The 26,808-nt window shown below is 42.1% G+C and overlaps 1 protein-coding gene across 18 annotated transcripts in view; it reads left to right on the top strand.

Moving 5' to 3' along the window:
- Positions 1-3,125: 3,125 nt before the first annotated feature.
- dlg1b (discs large MAGUK scaffold protein 1b) overlaps positions 3,126-26,808 on the top strand; it is a 133,462-nt gene continuing 109,779 nt past the window's right edge. For 5 of the 18 annotated variants that reach the window (XM_085805298.1, XM_085805297.1, XM_085805314.1 and 2 more), the window contains exons 1-3: positions 3,130-3,440; positions 7,527-7,658; positions 25,761-25,927. In XM_085805298.1, coding sequence (XP_085661424.1) covers positions 3,422-3,440; positions 7,527-7,658; positions 25,761-25,927 — 318 coding nt within the window. In that variant the 5' untranslated portion in view covers positions 3,130-3,421. Of the gene's footprint in view, positions 3,441-7,526; positions 7,659-25,760; positions 25,928-26,808 lie in introns of all 18 variants that reach the window. The other 13 variants (XM_085805302.1, XM_085805301.1, XM_085805300.1 and 10 more) reach the window with 6 other exon arrangements.

The following is a 26,808-nucleotide window of genomic DNA, read 5'->3' as shown; positions in this document are numbered from 1 at the left end:
GAAAATCTACAGATTCCTTCTTTTAGACCTAAAATGATATGAAAATACACCCCAGAGTTGAATTCGCCCGGAATTGTCCTTTAATGGACAGGAGCAACAACAAAAAAAAAAAAAAAAAGAAGTTAACTGTCAGTATTAACATGCAGTTTGTGATTATTGATGATGATTTGATCAGATCTGATCCGGGAACGTTTTGTTTTGAGTCCGCGCCCCTCACACACCTTGTGCGCGTTGAAAGTACACGGTAAATTATCGGTCCAAGACCGGAGTCAACAACATACACCACCGAGTTGAATTTGCCCGGAATTGTCCTTTAAATCTGCATCCGGCGCCTCCATCCTGGTGTTGTAGCCGACAGGAGAGGGAGCGACTGCGATGGCGTGAGAGCAGAGCAGAGCAGAGCAGAGCAGACCTCTCTCCTTCCCTCTGTACTTTAACACGACGAGCCCGGGACTCAAGGCAAGGTCATTCATTAAACATGGCCGTCTAAAAATAAAGGCCTCCTCCTTTCACCGGAGCTGCTCCCTCTTCTCTTTAATCTGGGCCAGAGCTTCCAGTGTTTGCGTCGTCGGCACATGAGAGACAAAAAGAGAAGGAAGACGAGGACGTTTCATCTCCGTCCGGATGGACCAAAGGCTGGATTTGTACTTCAGGAGGATCCACCGCCGCCTGACCTTTGACCTCCCCCTCTCTCCTCTGTCTTTGTTGTTTTCTATCGCCGGTCCTGCAGCCGAGAGCACGACACAGTTAGAAACTGAACCCACCAGAAATAAAACCAGGTAGAAAGACGCCTAAAAGCATCAAGTGAATGAATAAAACTAAATATTAATGACATTGTCATCATAATGTAGAGCCACGCCCACCAGCTCCTCTGAAAATGACCAACACCCCCGGGCCGTTACTTTAAAAGATAGTCATTATATTTACTTGTTGCTTTCTCCAAAAAGTAACTGAGTTAGTAGCTAAAATACTGCATTATAAAAGTAACTAATTACCAAATAAAATGCTCAAATATGTCAAATTACTTGTTGTTTTATCTATTTCTTGTTGACTTTTTCTAGTGGCTTGTTGCTTTTACTTTTACCTGCCATCGTTGTTGTAGTGCTGTGCTCTTTGTCTCTTTGTCTTTCCATCTCCTTGTTGTCTGTCATGTATTTTAAATGTTTAAGCAGCTGCTGCAAAAACACTTGCCCGTTTCGGGACAATAAAGGAATTTACTTACTTACTTACTTGGCCCCGCCCCCCTAACGTCCCGTTTATCTGGAACTAACCAACTCACTCCTCCACACAGATAAACAGCTTGTTCCAACTAGTTGATGGACTGAAAAAAAACGGCGCATTTTATTGTCAGTAACGGTAACGGCGTTATAACGGGGAAAAAGTAACTTTTTGATTACTCCTTACTGAAAAAAGTAACGCCGTTTATTAAAAACGCCCATTATTCCCATCACTGCTGGTATATATGTGGCCCTGGTTTGGTCGGGTTGAGGCGATAAAACCAATCGGGAAAAGTTGGAGACTGGCGTTAAAGGGATAGTTCAACATTTTCGTCAAATTGGCTCATTGCCATAATCCCTATAGTCATAGCAGTAGGTTCGTTACCTTTAATTGTCGGTGCAAGCTATTTTTATGGTGGCAATGGGCCAATTTGCCGAAATGTTGAACTATCCCTTTAAAGTGATGTCTTCACAGCATATAGGCTAGCTAACGCTCCAAATGACGTAAATATCAACGCTCTGATTGCCCTGCGTATGTGTGCGTCTTATAAATGTCTTTGCAGCATTTTCCCCCTTTGCTAGCGGATGTTGTAACCACGATGACCACCAGGTGTCGCCTGGCAACAAAATGTTGAGTCGCAAATTAAGCATCATAAAATCTGAATAATTATATTATTTTCTAAAGTTTTTAATAAAAGTGAGACATGTTGAGTGTTTGTTGTTAATGTTCTGCACTGAATAAATTAATGTCTTCATGTTTGTATTTAAATAAACGTGTTGAGTCACTGAGGTGAACTGTGACCCAACAGCTCAGCTTCAACCTGAACTTTTTCCCTCCAACTTTTTTCTCTCCACTCCTCCTCCTCCTTCCTCTCTCGTCCTCTTTTCTCAGGCTTTCACCTTCCCTCTCTTTTAATCCCGAAGTTTTTTTCCCCTCCCTCCCTCCTCCTGCTCCTCCTCCTCCTCCTCCTCCTCCTGTCTTGTAGGTGAGCTGTGTGATTGGGCGGCAGGTTGGAAGGAGGAAGGCTTTTAGAAAAATCACATGGTTCACATTTCCAGCTCTGTGCGACGCCATTTTGGACCAAAGTTTGGAATTTGTGGAGGTGAAGAGGAGGAGGAGGAGGAGGAGGAAGGAGGAAGAATAAGAAGGAGAAGGGACAGGGAGGAGGAGGAGGAGGAGGAGGAGGGAGTTACTCTCAGAGAAGTTTGACACGAATACACAGCAGCAGCCCAGTGCGGGATAATAATAATAAGTGATTGATTGAGAGTGCGCCTGGACTTTGAAGTTTTTATTTATTTATTTTACTTTTTTTTTTTTTTAAATTCCCGCTGTGGAAAAAAAAAAAAAAACACACACACACACACACACACACACATACACACACACATCAAAGCTCCGGAGCAGCAGGAAGCCCATGCACGGCTGCTGCACGGAAACGGGAGTTATTTTATTTTATTCGGCCGGAGTTTGGCACACACGCACACGCACACGCACAAGCCACATTCATACTCATAGCTACTACTTTACTCCTCCTCTTCATCTTCTTCATCCTCCTCTTCCAGCAGCAGCAGCAGCAGCGGTCGCCGCAGCGCTGCACGCCGGGCCAGAGAGCGTCTCTGCCGGGCAGCTGCAGCAGGGAGAGTCGGTCTGACTCTGCAGCAGCGGACTCAACTGCAGCTCGGTTTCTTTTGGCAGTAGCTACTATAGTTTGAACCAGGACTACTCCCCCCTCCCTCCCCTCCTCCTCCTCCTCCTCCTTTCCTCCTCTCCTCTCTTCTCTTCCCTCCCTCCCTCCCTCCCTCCCTCCCTCCCCAGTAGACTCGACCGTGTGTTATTTTCGGTGGACGTGTCAGTTTTCCCCCCTGACAGGGAGTTTGTTTGTCGGAGTGGTGGAGGAGCTGAACTTGGTGGCGTCGTGTGGAAAAAACAAGGAACCGAGGAAGGGAAAAGGAGAGCGGGGATTTCTGCTGCGCGTAGCCGGATTTGGAGCGCTGTCAGCGGGGCTGCAACCGGCGGAGCGGTCGGTGTGGTGTGGAGGGTCGGTCGGTCGGCACAGAAACAACCGCACAACAAAACCAAAACAAAACCAAACTGTGCAGAAGAGAAGGAGATTATAAAGAGAGTGTGTGTATGTGTGTGTATATGTGGCTAACACGGAACTAGCCGAGCCGAGCCGAGCCGAGCCAGACCGCTAGACCAGACCATGCCAGTCCGAAAGAAAGGTAGGTTAAGCCGCTTTCACTTCACAGAGTTTAACGGTAACCAACCAACCAGCAGCAGCAGCAGCAGCAGCAGCAGCAGCAGCAGCTAACTACAGGCTAACCCACTCACTACAGGCTAACTAACTAACTTAACCCGGGACAAACTCACACTAAAACACACTAACACACACACTAAACCCTCAGCACGGGTTATACCGGCCTCCCAGAGCCGAGCCGAGCCGTGCCAGACCCGGGTAAAGTGAGTTAAAGTCTGGGTAAAGGGCTAGTACCACTACCTACTAGCCGGTTGGTTGGTTGGTTGGTTGGTTGGTTAGCCTCCTCTTGCTGCTGCTGCTGCTGCTAAACCAAGCAGCACAAGTTAGTGTGTGTGTGTGTGATATGTGTGTGTATGTGTGTGTGTGTGTGTGTATATGTGTGTATGTGGGGCAGAGCCCAAACTAAAAATACTCTGTTATATTAATGAAATATTTACAGAGACTTCAGCACACACACGCACACACAGACACACACACCTTTGACTTTAACTCCTGTTAGACAGAAACTCAAACTGTGTCATTGGAGCCAAACAGTGTGTTAATAGCAGCCTAATTAATTATCCTCAGTAATTATCTTTTCTTTTAAACTTCCACAGTGTCAGTACAGAGCTGCACCGGCTCTAACATTCACTTTAAACTATACATAATAGGTAATATCATATTTATATTGATTGTTTTGAGTCTTAACTTCCACAGTATCAGTGGGCTGCAACATTCACTTAAACTATAGATAGATAGATAGATAGATAGATAGATAGACTTTATTGGTCCCAAGCTGGGAAATTACAGTAATATAATATCATCATATAGAGTCTTAAAGTCCCAAAGTGACAGTACAGAGCTGCACAGGCTGTGACATTCACTTAAACTATACCATATCATATTATATCATATCATCATATTTATATTGATTGTTTTGTCCATAGAGTCTTAAACTTCCACTGTATCAATGGGCTGTAACATTCACTTAAACTATATAATATAGGCCTAATATAATAATATAATATAATATAATATCATCATATAGCCTAGAGTCTTAAACTCCCAGTATCAGTACAGAGCTGCACAGGCTCTAACATTCACTTTAAACTATACATAATATAATAATATCATCATATTTATATTGATTGTTTTGTCCATAGAGTTTTAAACTTCTACAGTAGCCTATCAGTGGGCTGTAACATTCACTTTAAACTATATGTAATATAGATAGATATAGCTACTTTATTGGTCCCAAGCTGGGAGATTACAGTATATCATCATATAGACCAGGGATGTCAAACATGCGGCCGGTGGGCCAGAACCGGCCCTGCAGAGGGTCCAATCTGGCCCTCAGGATGAATTTGTCAAGTGAAATGTCAGGTGGTTCATAATATGTTTTGTAAAAGGATAGTTCAGTAACTGTAAAACATCTTATTAATGTACCAAAACAGAGGAAAATTTCAGTTTTTTAGATATATTTAAAGGTTATTATGGTATTATTTTACTGGTCCGGCCCACTTGAGATTAAATTGTGCTGTTTGTGGCCCCTGAACTAAATTGAGTTTGACATCTCTGATATAAACTCTTAAACTCTTAAACTTCCACAGTGTCAGTACAGAGCTGCACAGGCTGTGACATTCACTTAAACTATACATATCATATCATATTATATCATATCATATTTATATTGATTGTTTTGTCCATAGAGTCTTAAACTTCCACAGTATCAATGGGCTGTAACATTCACTTAAACTATATAATATAATAATATAATATAATATAATATCATCATATAGAGTTTTAAACTTCCACAGTATCAGTACAGGGCTGCCACAGGCTGTGACATTCACTTAAGATATATAGATATATAGATACACATACTTTATTGGTCCCAAGCTGGGAGATTACAGTAATACAATATCATCATATATAGTTTTAAACTTCCACAGTGTCAGTACAGAGCTGCACAGGCTCTAACATTCACTTTAAACTATACATAATAGGTAATATCATATTTATATTGATTGTTTTGTCCATAGAGTCTTAAACTTCCACAGTATCAGGGCTGTAACATTCACTTAAACATGTAATATAGATAGATATAGCTACTTTATTGGTCCCAAGCTGGAAAATTAATATAATATCATCATATAGAGTCTTAAACTCCTACACTGTCAGTACAGAGCTGCACAGGCTGTGACATTCACTTAAACTATATATACTGTATATATATAGATAGATATGATGTAAAAATAGACCATATACAGTATATATATATAAAATCCTATTTCTATAGATGATTTCTTCTGCAGAGTCTTTAAATGAGTGGTTGGTTAATGTTGAGAGAAATGATCAGTCCCCTCACATCTGTGCATCCAGTTATTTTATTAATTCATTTATTTTAGTTTGGTTTGGGTCTATTTTTACATCAGATCACACACACAAGAAGTGTTCAGCCGTCACGTCTTCATTGATGTGGAGACGACACACACACACACACACACACAGTCAGACTGAATCTCAGCCTCCCTGGTCCTGTCAGGTTTCTGGTTGTAAACTGTGGAGGTGGAGGTTTTTACAGATGTGTACAGCTGGTTGTTCCTCACCATGACCCTCCTCTACTCTACACAGGGTTCCTACGCAAGTATGGAAAGTATGGAAAAGTATGGAATTTGATTTTATACATTTCCAGGTCTGGAAAAGTATGGAAATGGAAACTATTGTATGGAAATATATTTATCTTAATACTATACTCTAGGTTTGGTCTCATCTGAAGTTATTTGGGTTAATTATTTGTATGCGCTATTGTACCTAGCTACAATCTCCAGGAAATTATTTGGTCACATAATGGCATACACATTCAGAATAATGAAAACAAATGATAAATTGCATGCTTTTTTAATATTATGAACATCTATTTACTCAAATATCATAAATAATTTGAATTTTTTTACCGAGAAGTCTGGAAACTGGGTCTGGAAAAAGTCTGGAATTTGGAAATTTCAAATGTGTAGGAACCCTGTCTACATGTGTGCTGCATGAACACACGCTGCTGCTGCTGCTGCTGCTGCTGCTGCTGCTGCTGCTGCTGCTGCTGCTGCTGCTGCTCAGTCTGAACCACTTCTACATCCTCTTCCTTCCTTCTGATAAAAACTAATCAAAGCCGGATGTTCGGTGTCTGATCAGTGATCAGACGCTGACAGGAAACATCAGCGTTTGACCTAAAAGTGGCTGAACCGCTGACGAAGTGGCAGCTCAGCTCAGAGGAATAAAGGTCAGTGTTCCAGGTCGGCTCGGGGTTTGTAGGCCGCGACGACACGCAGAACACCGCTCAACCTGGAGGAGCTGGAACCCATCGATTATTGATCTGATCTGGGGCCGTATTCACAAAGACTTTTATCTTACCGCTCCTAACACTAGTTTTTACGTAGGAGTTTTTTCCTAAAAGCTGTTCACAAAGCCGCTGAGTCCTACTCTTACTAAGGATAAATCACTAAGAGCAAACTAAGAGTGACGCCCCGTTGCTGTGTGTGCAGCCAAGGGACGCCGTGAATGTGGTGACGTAGGGACGAGGACTGTTATGGTGCGTTCAAGGCAGCCCGAAACTCGTGTTTTTCCGACCTGTGAAGTCGTACCAGTTCGATCTGGTACGACTTCACGGGTCGGAAGTTACGAGTGGCCGTTATAGTGACTTTCACAGGTAAAACAGGTCGGAAAAACACGAGTGGGTTGCCTGAAATGCTACAAAGTCGTAAGTTGTGACTTGAAGCCGGCCTGGAACGCAGCATTAGCCAAAACCACTGGATCGCTTACTTCTGCTTTAAGTAAAATTGTGAAATTCGTAAAATTGTGAAAAAAAGGTAGGCCCAGTTGGGATGCGTGCTGGATAAAGGAGGGAATACTAGAAATAAAGAAAAAATCCGCACACCGTAGGAGCTCCCTTTCAAGGATTTAATAGCGTGACGTTTGGAGCACGATGCTCTTTTTACACAGCGTATTAAGTGATGGTGAGATGAAAGTGACCTCTAAAGACTGACCTGCCCCCCCCCCCCCCCCCTCCTCTCTCCAGACGCTCAGCGAGCTCTGCTGCTGCTGGAGGAATACCGGGCCAAGCTCAACCACACCGAGGACCGGCAGCTCCGACTCTCCATCCAGAGGGTCATCGACATCTTCCAGAGCAACCTCTTCCAGGCGCTCATAGGTAAGACACCGCAACCCCCCCACCCTGCTCTTTTTTTTACCCAGAACCCCTTGCTGAGGGCCACCTCTCTCCAGTCCTGAGTAGGGCTGGGTATCAATTAGGGCTGTCAACGAATGGCAGAAATGAGGTTTGAATATCGCCTCTTAAAAAAAACAGATATTCGAATAAAAATCGAATTTCTATTTTTTCATATTTTCTCCAAAAATCAATACAAAGAGATGGACTTTTATAGCGGTAGCCTGTATTTATTATCAGCGCATGTCAAACACATTTTGTACAGCTTACATTACACAAAACAAACAGCTACACAGTGCAAATCAGCAACGACATTATATGCATATTAATACGTGAAAAAGACCGCGTTTTACTTTATCAATTCATGTCAAACGTTTTGTGATGACGCGAGCAAACAGCTCGCTCGGGAACGGGATAAGAGCTAGCATGTTTTCTTCCCACATCCAAGTAATGATCCTTATAACGCGGATCAAGCACAGTCGCGATGAAGTGCAGAGGATCATCACAGCTCTCAGTGAACGGCACTATTTCTTTTTTAGCGCGCGATTAAAGCTGTCACTCGGTAGTTTGGGAAAACAGAGAAGCTGCTTCTCTCCAGACGTGACCACACAGACAGGTGTGTGTCTGGGTGTGTGTGAGTTACTACGGTTACCGCGGCGCTCCCGTCCCCCGGATATTTCTGCAGCTGGATTGACATGATCCAATCTGAGACATGAAACTCATGGACTGAGGAGTCGTCCTGCTGCGTCCTGCTGCGTTCTGCACGTCACACAGACGACCGTGCATTTGTAGGAGGATGTTGTAGTTGCTGTTGTTGTGGTTGTGCGCGTGAAGATAATTTAAAAATAAATTATTAATATTCGAATATCATATTTTAATATTCGAATTTCATTTTTATCACTATGATTCGAATATACATTCGAATTTCAAATATTCATTGACAGTCCTAGTATCAATCAAAACTTTTCGATACCGGTACCGATACCGATGCCTTCACTTCGATACCGGTTCCTGAACGATACTTTTTTCGATACCAATTTTATAATATCAGTTCTAAAAAATTTTTAATTACCTTTCACATTACGGTACAAATCTTGAGTTGTATTTTTCTATTCCAACCAGCAGCTTCTCTAAGGCTCAACAGGTAGATCACCCTGGCGTGTGTTACAACTACATTGCAGTCACTTTATTTAGATGAATTTTGCAACCTGAAGATATTACTTAAAACCACTTTCATACATATTTTTTGTAGTTGATATATTAAGGTTTTTAAATACTGCTTCAATCCTGTGAAGAGGTGCCGACTCTGCCCATGATCAGGTGAAACTCTGCGTTTTTATCACAGACGAGAGTGGCAGAAATTCAAACACTGGGCTCGACAGTGTCAGTGACACTCTGGGCCGTAAAGTAAAGTCTTTTTTTTTTTTTACACACCGCAAGTTATGATTCACGTCATGATAACTTCTGTATTTAGGCTATTCAAACTTCCACAGTCCATAGTTCTCTTTGTTTGATATTTCAAAAGAAAGTTGCATCCTTCTATAGGCTACTGTAGGATGAACAGTAGGCAATCTAGGCTACATAAAAAAAACAAAAAAACCTGTGTTCACACCACTTATTCAGTCTGAATTAAATGTAGGCTAAGTTTCAAAACTCACATCACTATATCTTCCTCTGAAAGCCTATTTATGTAATGTCTGTTGTCATTCCATCAGCTAATCTAAACCTATTTTTTTATATATTTATTGCAACAATTGAGTTTAGGAGGCAGGTGTGTGTTGTTAAGGCAGCTGCCTAACTATAATGCACTGGGGAAAACACTGCTGATTTTAATGACTTTGTGTTGTGAGCAGTTCAGTAGCCGGTGAAAACATATTTTGGCCGGTAACATACATACTTTTTACAACAAAAAGTAAACTTTATACCCTGCAGGTAGGCCTATTTAAAAAAACGGTGACGTGGTGGCCGCCGGCCGTGTTGTGATCCTCCAGAACACAGAGATGGTTGGTCCGCCCCTGTTACAGCTGCACTTGCGCCGCAGCATTTTGCGAGGAGAGGCAACGCTGCTCCGATGTCTGTCTACTGCACGTCTGTCCGTCCTGGGTGAGGGACCCCTCCTCTGTTGCTCACCCTGAGCTTTCTCCGATTTTTCCCTGTTAAAAGGGTTTTCCATGGAGTTTTTCCTCAGTGGATGTGAGGGTCTAAGGACAGAGGATGTTGTTATGATGCCATGTGAAGCCCTTTGAGACAAACTGTTTGTAAAAACGGGCTATACAAATAAAATTGCCTTGCCTTGCTCCCTCTATGCGCGTCGCGGAGCCGCACAGAGAGGCAGCCTCTCGGGAATTACGTCAATCGCAACGAAATACCGAAGCATTCTGTGCAAAGCGCCGGTCAATTTAAGCACATGGAAAACAATGAAAGCCGGACGTATTAAAGCAGAAGTAAGCGATCCGGTGGTTTTGGCTAATGCTGCGTTCCAGGCAGGCTTTTGAAACCGTAAATTACAGCTTCAAGTCACAACTTACGACTTTGTAGCGTTCCAGGCAACCCACTCGTGTTTCTCCGACCTGTTTTACCTGTGAAAGTCACTATAACGGCCACTCGTAACTTCCAACCCGTGAAGTCGTACCAGATCGAACTGGTACCACTTCACAGGTCGGAAAAACACGAGTTACGAGTTGCCTTGAACGCACCATAACGTCTTGTCAGCCGATGGAGTTAGCAGCCCCCGCCCTCGTCATGGATCTATTGGTCCTCGTCCCTACGTCGCCACATTCAGGCGCATCCCTTGGCTGCACACACAGAGAGGACTGCCCCTTTATGCCGTTCTCTCTCCTCATTGGATAAAGGTTGTAGGATACAAGGAAAGTTTTCTCCTGGGCTCAGAGCAGAGCAGAGTGACTGACAGACCCGTGTTTCAGACCAAACACTCTATAGAAGTGATTGCTGTCGGAAGATACAACTATTTAAGACTTATATTAACACAAAAATATCACTTACTTCTGCTTTAATGAATTTATATTTAAAAATACACACAAACCCGGACGCCCTGGACAGGACGTAAAAGACATGTGCGGATAAAAGAGGACGTTCACCCTGCATGCTGGGCTCGGAGGGGAACAGTACCAGCATATCATCACTAAATATTGGTGAAATGAAGGAGTTTCTCTGCAGGTAATGCGTTATATAGAGGCTGAGTGTTGGAGGTCTGAAGGCAGCAGCTGTCCAGATGTTGAGTTGTGGTTGCCTCCTCTCACTTCTCCTCCTCCTCATCCCATCAGCTGATGGATGTGGTAACCACGGTGACCTCTGGTGACCTCTGGGTGTGAGCCGTCTCAGTGAGGCGAGAGGTCGTTAAGGTCATCAGGGAGTCGGTGTGACTGTCCGGGGGCAAACAGCAGCACCAACATCTGGACAAACAGACAAATAAACAGATAAATAAAGGACAGATGTGAAAGAGTCACAGAGTCACCTTTAACTGTCGAAAAGGGCACTTCCGTGAGTTTTCATGAGTTTCTGATCGTCATCTATTTCAGTGATCCCATCGTGAAACTAGAGACTTTGAGTTGATGGTGTTTCCAGTGTTGGACTGTAAACATGAAGGTTTTCTATCTGCTGTTGTTTTGGTTTGGGTGTAAAAGACAAAAACTACATGTTCTTGTGGTGTGATAAATTGTATTCATTTCTAACTAAGCATGCAGGAGATTATTATTTCATAGATGAGTCAGAGCCACAGACTCACATCTTTAACTCAGACTTCTGGAGATGAGAGAGGAATAAACATAGAAACAAACTGGTAAAATGTAAAAAAAAGGTTCAACTATCGAAAAGGGCACTTCTGTGAGTTTTCATGAGTTTTTGATCGTCATCTATTTCAGGTCTGTTCGTCGTAGAGTTCTCAAATTCACACATGAGGCGTGTTAGAGCGTCTATTTTCCTAATCAAAAAATGTAAAATTACGTTTTTGACACTCGATGAGTTAATGCTGGAAATACAATATTTCCACTGAAGTGTGCAGCCGTCTCACTGATGCATCTAGTGCAGGCATCACCAAATGGCGGTGATGGTTTGATCCGGCCCCGAGACCAAACTCTAATAAATAAACATTTTCCTGGAGCATTTTTTTTCCGACGGGACAGCGGGCTCAGCTATAGGTCAATACGACAGCTTCACTCAATTGAGCCAATCAGATCATTTGTTTACCCTGCGTGAGTCCGAGAGGGAAAGAGAAAGGAGTGCGTGCGTGCGTGCGTGGGGGCCGTTCAGATGTGGGTCTCTTGCGCGCACAAACCCATCACTTTCATGTGCGCTCACAACCGAAAGTGACGCCGTAGCGGTGTGTATTCGGTGCGACGTGCTTGTTTCCTGCTTCTCAGACCCCCGGTTTTCCCTCGGTCTGTAAACTTTTTCACCATTTGTAAGGAGCAGGAAGCCCGTATGCGGGAAGACGTCGCCGCCGAGATGTAGAATGTGTGTTATAGAAGAGAAACACACATTCAGGACTACTGACTTGTATCACCAGAACAGAACAGATACTGTATATCCTGTGATTTTCAGCCTCCTTCCATATTTAATGGAGGGGGACAATGCAATGACAGTGCAGCTATCAAGATGCTTTTGACACCTTGGCCTCAAAAAAAAAAAGCACAAAACAAACGGGGAAACCCCTTATTTATTCTGTGTTGTTCTCTTTAATTGAAATACAGGCCTTAAATTAATTTGCCTGGGGGCTACTTATATTCATGGTAAAAAAAAAAGCTAGTTGTTTACTATAAGTGCACTATGTTAAATGTTTCCTGTGTTGAAAATTGACAATAGATATGAAAATGCACTTTGTTGATTTTATTTAATTGACATAGGGGTAGGCTATAAGACACCATTTGGACTTTACAAGGTTCGGACCTTTCACTTGGATGAAAGTTTAGTGACTGGACCTCAATGAATTTTAATTGAATACCCCTGATATAGTGCATTCTGGGAAATCTGTGGCGCTCCTGCGTTCGCACTCGACCTCTGAAATCTCTGATCTCTGTGTCTGTCTCTCTGTCCGTCATAAACAGCGAGTAGTTAAACCTGAATGATCTGAGTGCTGTAGAAGGATCAATGAGTGTGTAAATCAGTGGATGTTTAATGAAACAGTCTGATGATCCATCAACTGGACCAGTAGGAGGTGGAGCTCTGAACCGCTGATGGTGGTTGTTATGGCGATGGTGGTGATGGTGATGATGATGGCGGCTCGAGTGTTTCATTTTCTTTTCATCCTCCAAAGCTCCAGTTGAGGTTCCTGCTCTCAGCATCTTCATCACTAATGGATGAGTGGAAATCATCCGTGAACTCAGTGGCCTGGTTCCTGCTCTCTGCCTCTGTGCACTGCATCTTAATACACAACTACACCCATATCTGTGTCTTTATATACAGCTACATCCCTATCTGTATCTTTATCTACACCTCCTTCTGTATCTACATCTTTATATACAACTACACCCCTATCTGTATCTGTATATACAGCTACATCCCTATCTTTATCTACATCTTAATACACAACTAAATCCCTATCTTTATCTCCATCTTTATACACAACTACATCCCTATCTTTATCTACATCTTAACACACAACTACATTCCTATCTGTATCTTTATATACAGCTACATCCCTATCTTTATCTACATCTTTATACACAACTACACCCCTATCTGTATCTTAATACACAACTACATCCCTATCTTTATCTACATCTTTATATACAACTACATCTGTATCTACATCTTTATACACAACTACACCCCTATCTTTATCTACATCTTTATATCCACCACTTTCCGGAGAATGACACCGGGTGTCGCCATGACACTCCATTCCACCGTTACTGTGTTGTTGATAGCATAGACTGGTTGATAGACATCGGCCGTGATGACTTTATTTATAATCATCACGTCATTTTAATGAGAACAATACGGACGAGGTTTTAGCTTTATGTCACATTTTCACGTCACTATATCACCATTGTGACTACTCTGATGTTTATGAAGTCTATAAAATGAATTGTTTTAGATTAGCTAGGCTAACCTTTAGCTGTTAGCCGTTAGCAGTGTCAATAAATAATAACTCAATAAACGGACCATGAAAAATTTTTTTGAACAGCCTGCCGAACGTTCACGACCATTGACGAGTTAACTCGTCAAAACCGTTTTACAGATTATGATAATAGACACTCTGAGGTACCCTGTGTGTGAATATGGTAGTCCTCTGATATGTAAAACTGTTTTAAACTAAAATCAAAACATAATGTTTTTTATAAACTGTGTGATCTTGGTTTTGTTTGAGTAATCGTTCTCCTTGAACGCTGCTCTGGGAACAGCGTGCAGCGCTGTGCGGCTGTCGGCTACAGTGTTGCGACTTTCTCGCTAAATCTGGCGACTTTCCAAACCCTCTTGGCGACAAATCTGGCGAGTTTTTCCGGTGCTGTTACAAACGTTTCTGGTTTGGAGATTCGGACCTGAAAGCCTGTTATCACGGCTGTTCTCACCGTGCAGCGGGGGCTGTGACCGGCCGCTGCTCTCCACGCCGCCACCCCCCCCAGATTTGCCTACAAAAACACTTATTTAGCCGTAGAAATGATTTGGGAGACGCCACACTGCAGAGTACCGGTAAAATGAGCCGATCGCCACTTGACACAAAAGTGCATTTTTCTCTGAAACTAGAGCGGGAGCTCCGTTTTTGGAGAAACCCAGCTCTCTTCTTCTCCTTCGTACTCACGAACGAAAAGGCAGAAAAACTTGAGGAGCACGTTGGAAAGTCTCTTCATCATCATCATCATCATTGTGTCAAATGTCAAAAAGCAGCAGCAGTGAAGTGACTGTGCTCAAGCGTCTGAGTGTCTCTGATGAAAAATAGATTTCTGCTGCTGCACTTTCCAATCTGCCCCCCCTAAAACCAGAGATGTCTGCAGCAGGCCGAGCAGTGTAATCCCTCTGTGGACATGACGATTACCCCCAGTCCATAATCCCCCCCCCCCGCTCCACCCCCTCCACCGGAGTCAGAGCGCCGTGCGTCACTTTCTGCTCCTCTTCCTGTTCTTTGGGTTCAGCTGAGGCAGATGGCGTCGCTCAGTCTCTCCAGTTTCATAAACCAGCGTTCACTTTTCACTTTTCACTTCTCAAACGCTGCTGGTTCCACACAGAGGTCAAAGGTCAAAACTGAAGCTGAAATCAGCTGCGTACGGATCAGCTGGTGTATTGATTTCTTCTTCTACTGCCTCTTCTTTTTCTTCATCAACTCCTTCTTCAACTCCTTCTTCAACTTCTTCTTCAACTCCTTCTTCAACTTCAACTTCTTCTTCAACTTCTTCAACAACTTCTTCTTTAACTCCTTCTTCAACTTCTTCTTCAACTCCTTCTTCAACTTCTTCAACTCCTTCTTCAACTTCTTCAACTTCTTCAACTCCTTCTTCAACTTCAACTTCTTCAACTTCTTCAACAACTTCTTCTTCAACTCCTTCTTCAACTTCTTCTTCAACTCCTTCTTCAACTCCTTCTTCAACTTCTTCAACTCCTTCTTCAACTTCTTCAACAACTCCTGAAATCAGCTGCGTACGGATCAGCTGGTGTATTGATTTCTTCTTCTACTGCCTCTTCTTTTTCTTCATCAACTCCTTCTTCAACTCCTTCTTCAACTTCTTCTTCAACTCCTTCTTCAACTTCAACTTCTTCTTCAACTTCTTCAACAACTTCTTCTTTAACTCCTTCTTCAACTTCTTCTTCAACTCCTTCTTCAACTTCTTCAACTCCTTCTTCAACTTCTTCAACTTCTTCAACTCCTTCTTCAACTTCAACTTCTTCAACTTCTTCAACAACTTCTTCTTCAACTCCTTCTTCAACTCCTTCTTCAACTTCTTCAACTCCTTCTTCAACTTCTTCAACAACTCCTTCTTCAACTTCTTCAACTCCTTCTTCAACTTCTTCAACAACTCCTTCTTCAACTTCTTCAACTCCTTCTTCAACTTCTTCAACTCCTTCTTCAACTCCTTCTTCAACTTCTTCTTCAACTTCTTCAACTCCTTCTTCAACTTCTTCAACTCCTTCTTCAACTTCTTCTTCAACTTCTTCAACTCCTTCTTCAACTACTTCACAACTTCTTCTTCAACTCCTTCTTCAACTACTTCAACTCCTTCTTCAACTTCTTCAACTCCTTCTTCAACTCCTTCTTCAACTTCTTCTTCAACTTCTTCAACTCCTTCTTCAACTTCTTCAACTCCTTCTTCAACTTCTTCAACTCCTTCTTCAACTTCTTCAACTCCTTCTTCAACTCCTTCTTCAACTTCTTCTTCAACTTCTTCAACTCCTTCTTCAACTTCTTCAACTCCTTCTTCAACTTCTTCTTCAACTTCTTCAACTCCTTCTTCAACTACTTCACAACTTCTTCTTCAACTCCTTCTTCAACTACTTCAACTCCTTCTTCAACTTCTTCAACTCCTTCTTCAACTCCTTCTTCAACTTCTTCTTCAACTTCTTCAACTCCTTCTTCAACTTCTTCAACTCCTTCTTCAACTTCTTCAACTCCTTCTTCAACTTCTTCACAACTTCTTCTTCAACTCCTTCTTCAACTACTTCAACTCCTTCTTCAACTTCTTCAACTCCTTCTTCAACTTCTTCTTCAACTTCTTCAACTCCTTCTTCAACTTCTTCAACTCCTTCTTCAACTTCTTCTTCAACTTCTTCAACTCCTTCTTCAACGTCTTCAACTCCTTCTTCAACTTCTTCTTCAACTTCTTCAACTCCTTCTTCAACTTCTTCAACTCCTTCTTCAACTTCTTCAACTCCTTCTTCAACTTCTTCACAACTTCTTCTTCAACTCCTTCTTCAACTACTTCAACTCCTTCTTCAACTTCTTCAACTCCTTCTTCAACTTCTTCTTCAACTTCTTCAACTCCTTCTTCAACTTCTTCAACTCCTTCTTCAACTTCTTCTTCAACTTCTTCAACTCCTTCTTCAACTTCTTCTTCAACTTCTTCAACTCCTTCTTCAACTTCTTCACAACTTCTTCTTCAACTCCTTCTTCAACTACTTCAACTCCTTCTTCAACTCCTTCTTCAACTTCTTCTTCAACTTCTTCAACTCCTTCTTCAACTTCTTCACAACTCCTTCTTCAACTCCTTCTTCAACTACTTCAACTCCTTCTTCAACTTCTTCTTCATCTTCTTCAACTCCTTCTTCAACTTCTTCACAACTCCTTCTTCAACTCCTTCTTCTTCTTCAACTCCTTCTTCCACTTCTTCAACAACTCCTTCTTCTTCAACTTCTTCAACTCCTTCTTCAACTTCTTCACAACTCCTTCTTCAACTTCTTCACAACTCCTTCTTCAACTTCTTCACAACTCCTTCTTCAACTCCTTCTTCAACTTCTTCAACAACTCCTTCTTCAACTTCTTCAACTCCTTCTTCAACTCCTTCTTCTTCAATTCCTTCACAACTCCTTCTTCAACTCCTTCTTCTTCAACTCCTTCTTCAACTTCTTCAACAACTCCTTCTTCAACTTCTTCAACTCCTTCTTCAACTCCTTCTTCTTCAACTTCTTCTTCAACTTCTTCTTCAACTCCTTCTTCTTCAACTTCTTCTTCAACTTCTTCTTCAACTCCTTCTTCAACTCCTTCTTCTTCAACTTCTTCTTCAACTCCTTCTTCAACTCCTTCTTCAACTCATTCTTCTTCAACTTCTTCAACTCCTTCTTCTTCAACTTCTTCAACTCCTTCAACTTCTTCAACTCCTTCAACTTCTTCAACTCCTTCTTCTTCAACTCCTTCAACTCCTTCAACTTCTTCAACTCCTTATTCTTCAACTTCTTCTCCTTCTCCTTCTTCTGCTCGTGGAGTCGACCAGTAAAAACTCAGAACTGCAGGTTGATTGACGTGAAAACAAAGCCCCGCCCCCTTTTCCATGATCTGTCAGCCTTAGTCGTCACTACAACTACTAAAGATACCGTGATTATTTCTCTGACAATAATCGTACCAAAAAAAATCTATTATCGTGACATTCCTAGGTGACCGTCTACAATCGTTTATTGTCCACCGGTGATAAAAAAAAGGTTGGGAACCGCTGCTCTTATGATGAGAAACTGTGCGTGTGGTTGTAGAGTTTGTTAGAGAAGCAGAGAGGAGTTTAAACTGTAGCAGCAGCAGCAGCTCGTCTGTCTCGGTCGTCCCCCAGAGGACGAACAACCCTGATCAGTTTGGCGACGTGGCGGTGACGGAGAGCCGGTTTGGGCCGATGCAGGTCAGCAGCAGCAGCAGGGTCTGTAATCTGCAGCCCCCTGAGGACGAAGCCGGTCTGTGGCTGGACACAGAGTTAATGAAGCCGTCATCAGAAAGAAAAAAAAACAAAAAAAAAGCTGAGATGAGTTTGGACGCGATGAGGGAACTTGGTATTTTTAGCTCTGACGTCGGCTCCTGTGCTATGTTGATATTTGGAGCTATTTTCAGTCATCAAAGGGTTTTTACATAACAGCTGATGATGGTATCAGTGAAGATCACATCTGTGTTTGTGGCCTCTGTTTTTTGGGTGTTTTTTTTTCACCAACAGCCTCTGAGTGAAGTTCAGAGCGAGTCCTTGAACTGCTCACGGTCCAGACGACGCTTTGACCTGACCTGAGCCGTCGACGCTGTTTAATAATGTGCACAGATGAGATTACAGAGTCCACGTGGCCCTGCTGTGCCCCCACCGAGGGCTTTTATTGTGAAAGGGCCCAGCTGGAGGAAGTCGAGCTTTTTACGTTTTAAAACCGATGTTATTGGTCACGACCAGTGTCGGGCTACAAGTTACTCTACATGAAATGAAGCTTCACTACACTGAAGCTGCCCACCAGAGAAATGTAGCAAGCTACGCTACAATAAAATGACAGAAGTAGCTTAGCTACATCAAAGCTTTTTTTTTTTTTGCTTTTTTTTTACATCAAACCAACTTAATTCCAAGTAGGGGTGCACCGAATGGCATTTTTTTGGCCGAAGCCGAATACCGAATAAAATCAAAACGCTTAGCCGAATAACCGAATTATACCGAATACCGAAAGTGGTTTTAAAGTTTTTTATTTTTTTATTTTTTTAACTCATTGAGTGCCGCGCTCCTTTCCAAAGTTTTAGTCAAGTGTACCGGCAAATTAGACCATATTTGACTTTTTATTTTATAGCCATAGTGTATTCTATATTATTGCCACCAACACATACTGTAGCTCATTTGAAAGGTTTAACTTTATCCTTCAAATGGCCACAAACCGTTTGTTTCTACGTGCCTCCGTTCCTGAGAAAAGTCAAGCTAAACATGGCTGGGTTTCACCAAAATCCCTCCTTTTTTTCTAGAAAAGGAGATAGAGCGTCTTTTATGAAAGGTGCGCTGTTTGTGTCTGTCGCTCTTCAGACACTCGCATTTCTGGATCAAAGGGCTCGTATAAGATAAATATACACAACAATTGTTGTTCTATTCACAAAACCACCATCGGGGGCGGGGGGGGCGCCACTAAACAGCAATAACACAGACGCACCGTGCCGTGTCACAGCCTCTCGCCGCGGAACGTGAGGCTCTGCCGGCCACAGCGGCTCGCGAACACCGGTCCCGCCGGTGGTCGCGGTCCTTCTGGGGTACGGGTCGGTGGTGCCGGTCTGCTTTGGTCCAGAGACCATCAGATTTTACCGCGGGAGGACTTTGGGGAGGACACGGTGTTGCTCCAGATGAAGACCGGGCGGGACAGTGGGCTGAGAGCTTCCTGGTTCAGCTCCCAGCTGCTGCAGCCTCGCGGGTGAGAGCGGAGCAGCTGCTGCATCCACATGCAGAACTCCGTTTGCAGAAGCTGAGTTATGATAAAAAAACTTCCAGATCATGAGCTGTCATGTGACTTTGATCGTCATCTATTTCAGTTCTCCTCGTCGTAGAGTCCCCAAATTTACATATAATGTGTATTAAAGTGTCTATTTTCATAATTTAAAAAAAAAGCAAAAAACGAAAAATTTCGTTTTTGGCACTCAACGCATGGGAACGAAAAACGAGAAATTACGTGGTTGGCACTCAATGAGTTAATAGGGCCTATTGGATAAATAAAATATTTTTTTAAACTTAATTTTCAAAGAAAGTAAAGGTTTATTGACTATTCTGACAGTTTTTGAATATTCCAGTTGCCGTTGCTCATCAAAAAAGCACAAGAAGTTAAATAAAGTTTTTAATTTATATCGGCCCATTGTGAGTGCTGAAAGATCTATGCAAGTACATTCCAAAAAAACCCAAGTGTCTTTTAAAACAGTGGTTCCTAACCTTTCTTGGTCAGATTTTTTTTAATTCATCAATTAGGCTACTAGACATTTCAGGCGACCTCATTTGAATTTCAGGCGACCCCACGTGGGGTCCAATGAGAAGCCAGGAAGCTGTTTGTGATGCTTGTGATTGGTCCCCGTCACTCTGTAAACAAAGATGGCCGTCACCTCTGTGGCTCCGCCCACCTGCAGCCTCAGACAGGTAGATGTGTGGTCATGATGTCACTTCCTGTGACAAAAAAACCACAGATGAATGAGAAAATGGATTCAAGAATAGATAAGTAAAAAAAAATATATTCATGTTGGTTTCATGTCATTTGAAATTAAATTTGAACCATTTTAACAAAGTCAGACTGAACGCCCTGAAAATGTCAAATGGTGTAACCACAAAAGAATGATATATAATAAATATTTTATCCCCTATAGTGGGTTTAAGTGTACTATACTAATATACCTTCTTCTGAAAACATTAAATAAAAATAGATTTTTTTTTTTTTGCTGCTTGTTTTCAAAAAACAATTTAAATTTTTATTTCAAATTTGAATTAATTTGGCAATGCTTAGCAGGATTTATCCCAAAAATACCACTTTTTTTTCCTAAATAATGTGACAAATTATGTCAAATTTGTTAAGAAACATAGCGTTGCATTGTAAAGGTGAATTACACCTATTCCACATTTGAGTCCAGATTTATTTTCCTGTATATAATCAGATTTTCATACTGGTTACAGCACCTGACTCTGGGTTGCTGATGTCATTGACCCATATTTCACTTCATGCTACCACATCTTTTATTCACTCACTCCATCTCTCTTTATTCTAACTCTCCTTCACTCAGTTGTTCATGTTTATAATATATATCCACACATCTTCTCATCCTCCAACAGATTTATTCTTCGTTTTATTGACACTCCTGTGACTCCGTAGCTTTCGTTACGCCTACCCTGTTACAACTCAAGTTAATTAAAACATTTTAAAATGTACAATTTGTTATTTATTAATAAAAGAAATAAGCAATCACAAAAGAGTGAAAAGAGAGAAGCTGCTTGATTTGATTTCCCTTTCTTCTTCCTTTCCTTTCCTTTCCTTTCATTTCCCTTCCCTTCCTCCTTCTTCTCCTTTCCCTTCTTCCTCCCCTACTTCCTTCCTCCTCAAAAAATTTGGAAAAAAAGAAAAGAAAAAGACAATCAAACATACAGAACAAAACAAAACAAAAATAGCAGCAGCATAGCACGTGTCACCACTCATTACTCTAACTTATATAAATTAATCATCCTGTTTTTAAAGGGATAGTAGCATTTTTTAAAAAGTGGTGTTGTATGATCTCCAAATAGCCCCTAAGTACTTTAATTGCAGTAGAAGACTCTCTGCACTCCTCCCGTTAGCAACGCCAGCCCATAATAGCCCTGCCCAGAGATTTACAACATACAGTGTTGTGAACAGACCCAAAGAAACGGCCTATTTTCACGGCCTAAAAGAGGTTTTACCTGAAAATAAAAATACACAGTTCCATTGTTCGCTATAATATAATATTTTCCAGCCCCTCAAAGTGCAGGAAAAACACAGTTTTTATTTGGACCTAACCAACTGCTGATCGGCGGGCGCTAACCCTGGGCGGAGGGATACGTGAGTTGGTTAGGTCCAAATAAAAACTGCATTTTTCCTGCACTTTGAAGGGCTGGAAAAAATTATATTATAGCGAACAATGGAACTGTGTATTTTTATTTTCGGGTAAAACCTCTTTTAGGCCGTGAAAATAGGCCGTTTCTTTGGGTCTGTTCACAACACTGTATGTTGTAAATCTCTGGGCAGGGCTATTATGGGCTGGCGTTGCTAACGGGAGGAGTGCAGAGAGTCTTCTACTGCAATTAAAGTACTTAGGGGCTATTTGGAGATCATACAACCACACTTTAAAAAAAATGCTACTATCCCTTTAAGTACTTTTTTAACAGTACTGTTAGTCACTGTTGGTGATGTGTAAACCAGCTGGTAGTCGGTGGGTGGCCGTCGGTCCACCGGTCCGTCCGTCTGTCCGTCCTCGGGAGCTGCTGAAGTGCTGAGCTGATGGTTTATGGGTAATAAACATCTGCGGCAGCGGCAGCGGCGGCGGCAGCGGGGGCAGCTGACCGCCACCGCCGCCCGCCGAGCCAAAGAAAGCCCCGGTTATTTTAGATCTCCGCTCTCCTGCTAAAATAAGACGGCATGTTGGACGTGTCCGCCGGCGGGAGGCTTTTTATAACGTCAAGACTGTTCCTTAAAGGGATAGTTCACCCAAAATTCAAATTTCCCTCATTATCTCCTCCCCCTCATGTGGACTAAGGGCTGGGAGAAGTTTCAGAGTCCTCCGTGTCTTCTCTGAGTTACAGGGGGTCTCGGCGTAGCAGTGCATGTCCATATAACGGTTGCAAATGGATACCAACTGTCTTCGTAACAAAAAGACACACCAAAAAACATCCAAATACCTCCATGCTGCTCGTATGTAATGTCCGTCTTGTATTGAAGCCCCGAAATGAGAAATTGTTCTGAAAAAAATTAAATAAGTCTATATTTCCAAGTTGTTTGTAGCGGAAGCTCCCAGTGCCTCAGTTCACTGCTCTTCCTGTGTCGGTGCAAAGACATGGACGGACCTTAATTTCTTAAAATTAAATGAAAACAAAACAGAAATTGTTCTATTTGGTCACCCTGACCTGGTCCAGGTCCTTGCCAGTTCCCTTGCATGCTTTTATTTCATCGCGCTTAGACAACTGTAACTCCCTGTATGTCGGCATCGGTCAATCTGAATTAAACCGTCTGCAGCTTGTGCAGAACGCAGCAGCCCGGCTCCTAACTGGGACAAAGAAACGCGAGCATATAACATTTATTATTTGTTCGTATGTCATACTGCTTTGCTTGTATTGCTACCGTTGCTGACTATTTTATCCTGCAAAGCACTTTGGCTGGCCTTCAGCCTTTAAATGTGCTATATAAATAAAGTTGGCATTGACATTGACATTGACATTGACAACCATTATATGGACAAATACTGCTATGCTGAAACTTCTCCCAGCCCTTAGTCCACATGAGGGTGAGTAGATAATGAGTGAAATTTAAATTTTGGGTGAACTATCCCTTTAAAGCAGAGGGAGGAGGGACGGGCTCATAACAACATCAATCAGACCAGCGATCAATCACAGCGAAGGGAAACCTGATGTGCACACGGCGGTCGTCCTGGGCGACCTCGTGGGTCTCTGGTGGTTTTAATAAAGACGTATTGTCCTCACGCGTACGAGGACGTGTCGCTGCTCCAACGCTGATTCACTTATCCCATTTTCTGGGGAATGTTTCCCACTTATTCCTGTTTTTCCCGCTGCAGCACTTTTCTCTTTTCTCTCCTCCTCCTCCAGTTCCTCCGTCGCTTCGAGTCGAGTTCAGTTCAGACCGGTTTGAACTTTTTACAGGCAACTGGTTAAATTTTTTACTGTTGTTTAAAAATAAACGGCTGCAGCCCCGAGTTCAGACTGAAGGAAGAGAAACCGCAGTCTCCAGTCACACAGCTCAACATGGTGCTTTGTTTAATGTGTTCATAATTACAGGTGCATCTCAGTGGATTAGAATATCATGGAAAAGTTTATTTATGTCAGTAATTCAATTCACAAAGTGAAACTAACACATTATATACATCCATTCACACAGAATGAAACATTTCACGTCTTCATTTATTTAATTTCTTTGGATCATAATGATTATGACTCACATTTTAATGAATTGAATGATCTCAAAACATTTGAATATTACAAAAGACCAATTAAAAAAAAAAAAAAAAAGAATTTTTAACACAGAAATGTTGGCCTTGGTGAAAAGTATATCCATCTATATGAAATCAATAATTGGTTGGGGCTGTTTTTCTTAAACTGCTGTAAATGGACTTTTCCATGATAGTCTTTAAAAAAAAGAAAAAAAATGATTGCCTTTTAATTATTTATTTTTTGTGTGTTTTTTTTTTTATATCTTTTATTGTGCAATACAAAAGACAAACATCAAGACATGACAGAACTAGACAGGAAGGACCTAACACTGCAACACAGCAGTCCCCCTTTTCCTTCATTTCCCTTCCCTTCACTTTTCCATAATACCGTAGATGACCAAATAGTCGCCCGCGTGCAAATACGCGCCTGTGCTCTAATAGCCGCCGGGGTCCGACCTCATTTGGCAGAATAAACGGCGGTTCAATTAAACGCCCGGGCGATTAAGTGTTTACCATGGTCTTGCACAGAAAACAAAAGTTGTTTTTTTAACAGCGCTTCACCGGCTCTCACCTCTGTCAGTCAGCCCCTCCTCTCTCTCTCTCTCCCGCATGCAGGCGCACACACAGACACACAAACACAGGCGCGCTAGACTGAGGGATATAGGGATATGGATAAATGCGCTAATGTGCAGTGTTGAAATTACCGCGATCGACCCCCCCTTCCGCTATCATTCATAACACTGCTCTGATCAGCTCCCTGTGTCGCGGTAACACAGACAAACTGTCTTTTTATTTATTGTCTGATGTCAATAAAGATGCGTCGGGGAAAAAAGTAGTTTTGTTCCAGTGTTCCTATGGTGAAATCCTTGTTCTGTGCATGATGGTCTGGTGCTGCTCATTGCAAAAATAAATTGTAGCCTGTTGCAAATACGCGCCTGGTTCTTATAAATGCCTGGGGTCCAAGTCGATTTAGCATATTAAACGCCCGGGCTAATAAATGGTCATCTACGGTATTCTGATTTATGGAGATAAAGTAAAGTAAAATATGCCTTTATTTATCCCACAGTAAAGGGGAAATTCACAGGGTTACAGCAGCAGTACATACATACAAACACATTCACACATGCCGTGCACACTATGGTGGACTGGTAAAAAATATAAATATAGGACAAACAAGATACAGGCAGATGCTAAGATATTAAAAAGAGATATAAAAAATATATAGATATACAGTAAATATACAGTGCAGTTGTTGGTAGGGGGGTTATTGCACATAGAAACGGGGCTATCCACCACTTTCTGGAGAACGACGCTGGGTGTCGCCATGACACTCCATTCCACCGTTACTGTATTGTTGATAGCATCGACTGGTTGATAGACATCGGTCATGATGACTTTATTTATAATCATCACGTCATTTTAATGAGAACAATACGGACGAGGTTTTAGCTTTATGTCACATTTTCACCTATATCACCGTTGTGACTACTCTGATGTCAATAAACAATAACTCAATAAACGGCCCATGAAAAAAATATTTTTTCCAGCGGATATCCTAGTTCCAACATGACTGAGCTAACTGGAGTAGTTTCATGTCGTGTCCGACAACAGGAGGGTTTTAATAGCTGACGTCCTGCTGTTAGCTTAGCTGCTGCTGTTAGCTACGATAACCATGACTAATTACAAAAACGTGCACACAGAGATAGTAATGTTTGTTCAATAATTTGTTCTATTCTAGACTTAACAAACATCAGATTTAGTCAAAACGGTTTTGGCAGCCCGGAGCCCCCACATTTGGTACCTACACCGGTGGCTAACGCTACCAGCTAGCCGCTCGCTAGAATGCTACTAAAACCCACTTCCGTTGTGGTGAGACGCAATGGATCATGGGAAAATAAAGTGGTGGATAACATGTGCTGTTGTCTGGATGCACCTGTATTTATATTACCTGTAGGAAGCTTTCATCCAGACCGCCACGGTGGACCAGCAGTTTAGTTTAGTTTTCCGTCAGAAATCGGAGCTCGACTTTCACTTTCTCTTTCTCTTTCTTCTCTTTGCTTTGTCGTCAGATATCCAGGAATTTTACGAAGTGACCTTATTGGACAGTCAGAGATGGGTGGAGTCTTCCAAGGGGCCGGCGGACCCCGTGACGCCCATCAACCTGTGGGACTTCTCCAGCCTTCAAAGCACAACGGTGACCTCGGACACTCTGCCCAGCCTTAGCACCAGCATCGAGGTAAGGAAACCCGCCCCCCCCCGCCGTTTGGTTTAACTACGCTGACGTCTGTCTCCGAGGACGACGGTCGGTCAAACAGGTGTTCACTTCACTTCACAGTGACAGTGACAGGTGCTGAAGTTGAACTGACCTCTGATCAGAAACTCTGGTCACCAGTAGGGATGTCACGATTACTTGTTTTCACAATTAATCGTGGTATTAAAACGCCACAATTAATTGATCGTAAAGATTCCTAAATACCGTCACTTTCACAAAAATTTGATGTTGGAACCTTATTTGCAGATGTGCTGCAAAATAAAGGTAAATGCTCAGATACTGGTCCATTTAAAGGGATAGTAGCATTTTTTTAAAGTGGGGTTGTATGATCTACAAATAGCCCCTAAGTACTTTAATTGCAGTAGAAGACTCTCTGCACTCCTCCCGTTAGCAACGCCAGCCCATAATAGCCCTGCCCAGAGATTTACAACATACAGTGTTGTGAATGGACCCAAAGAAACTGCCTATTTTCGAGGCCTAAAAGAGGTTTTACCTGGAAAAAAAAAAAATGTCCATTCACAACACTGTATGTTGTAAATCTCTGGGCAGGGCTATTATGGGCTGGCGTTGCTAACGGGAGGAGTGCAGAGAGTCTTCTACTGCAATTAAAGTACTTAGGGGCTATTTGTAGATCATACAACCCCACTTTAAAAAAATACTACTATCCCTTTAACTAACGTAACATTGAATTGGTAGGAATTTAAATGTAAGCGTGTCATTTTTAATTAAAAAAAAAAGCAAAACAAAACAAAAAACGATTCAAATAAACGCAAACATTTGGTATAGATAAGAATTTATGACCTGAATATTTCAAACACTTCCCCTGGAGGATAAATCATTGGTCA

Source organism: Trachurus japonicus, chromosome 17 (genome assembly GCF_045865225.1).
Source record: "Trachurus japonicus isolate A0001 chromosome 17, Traja_1.0".
NCBI classification, from domain to species: Eukaryota; Metazoa; Chordata; class Actinopteri; order Carangiformes; family Carangidae; genus Trachurus; species Trachurus japonicus.
The sequence above is the reverse complement of the archived record's forward strand: the minus strand, read 5'-3'. Positions and strand labels throughout refer to the sequence as shown.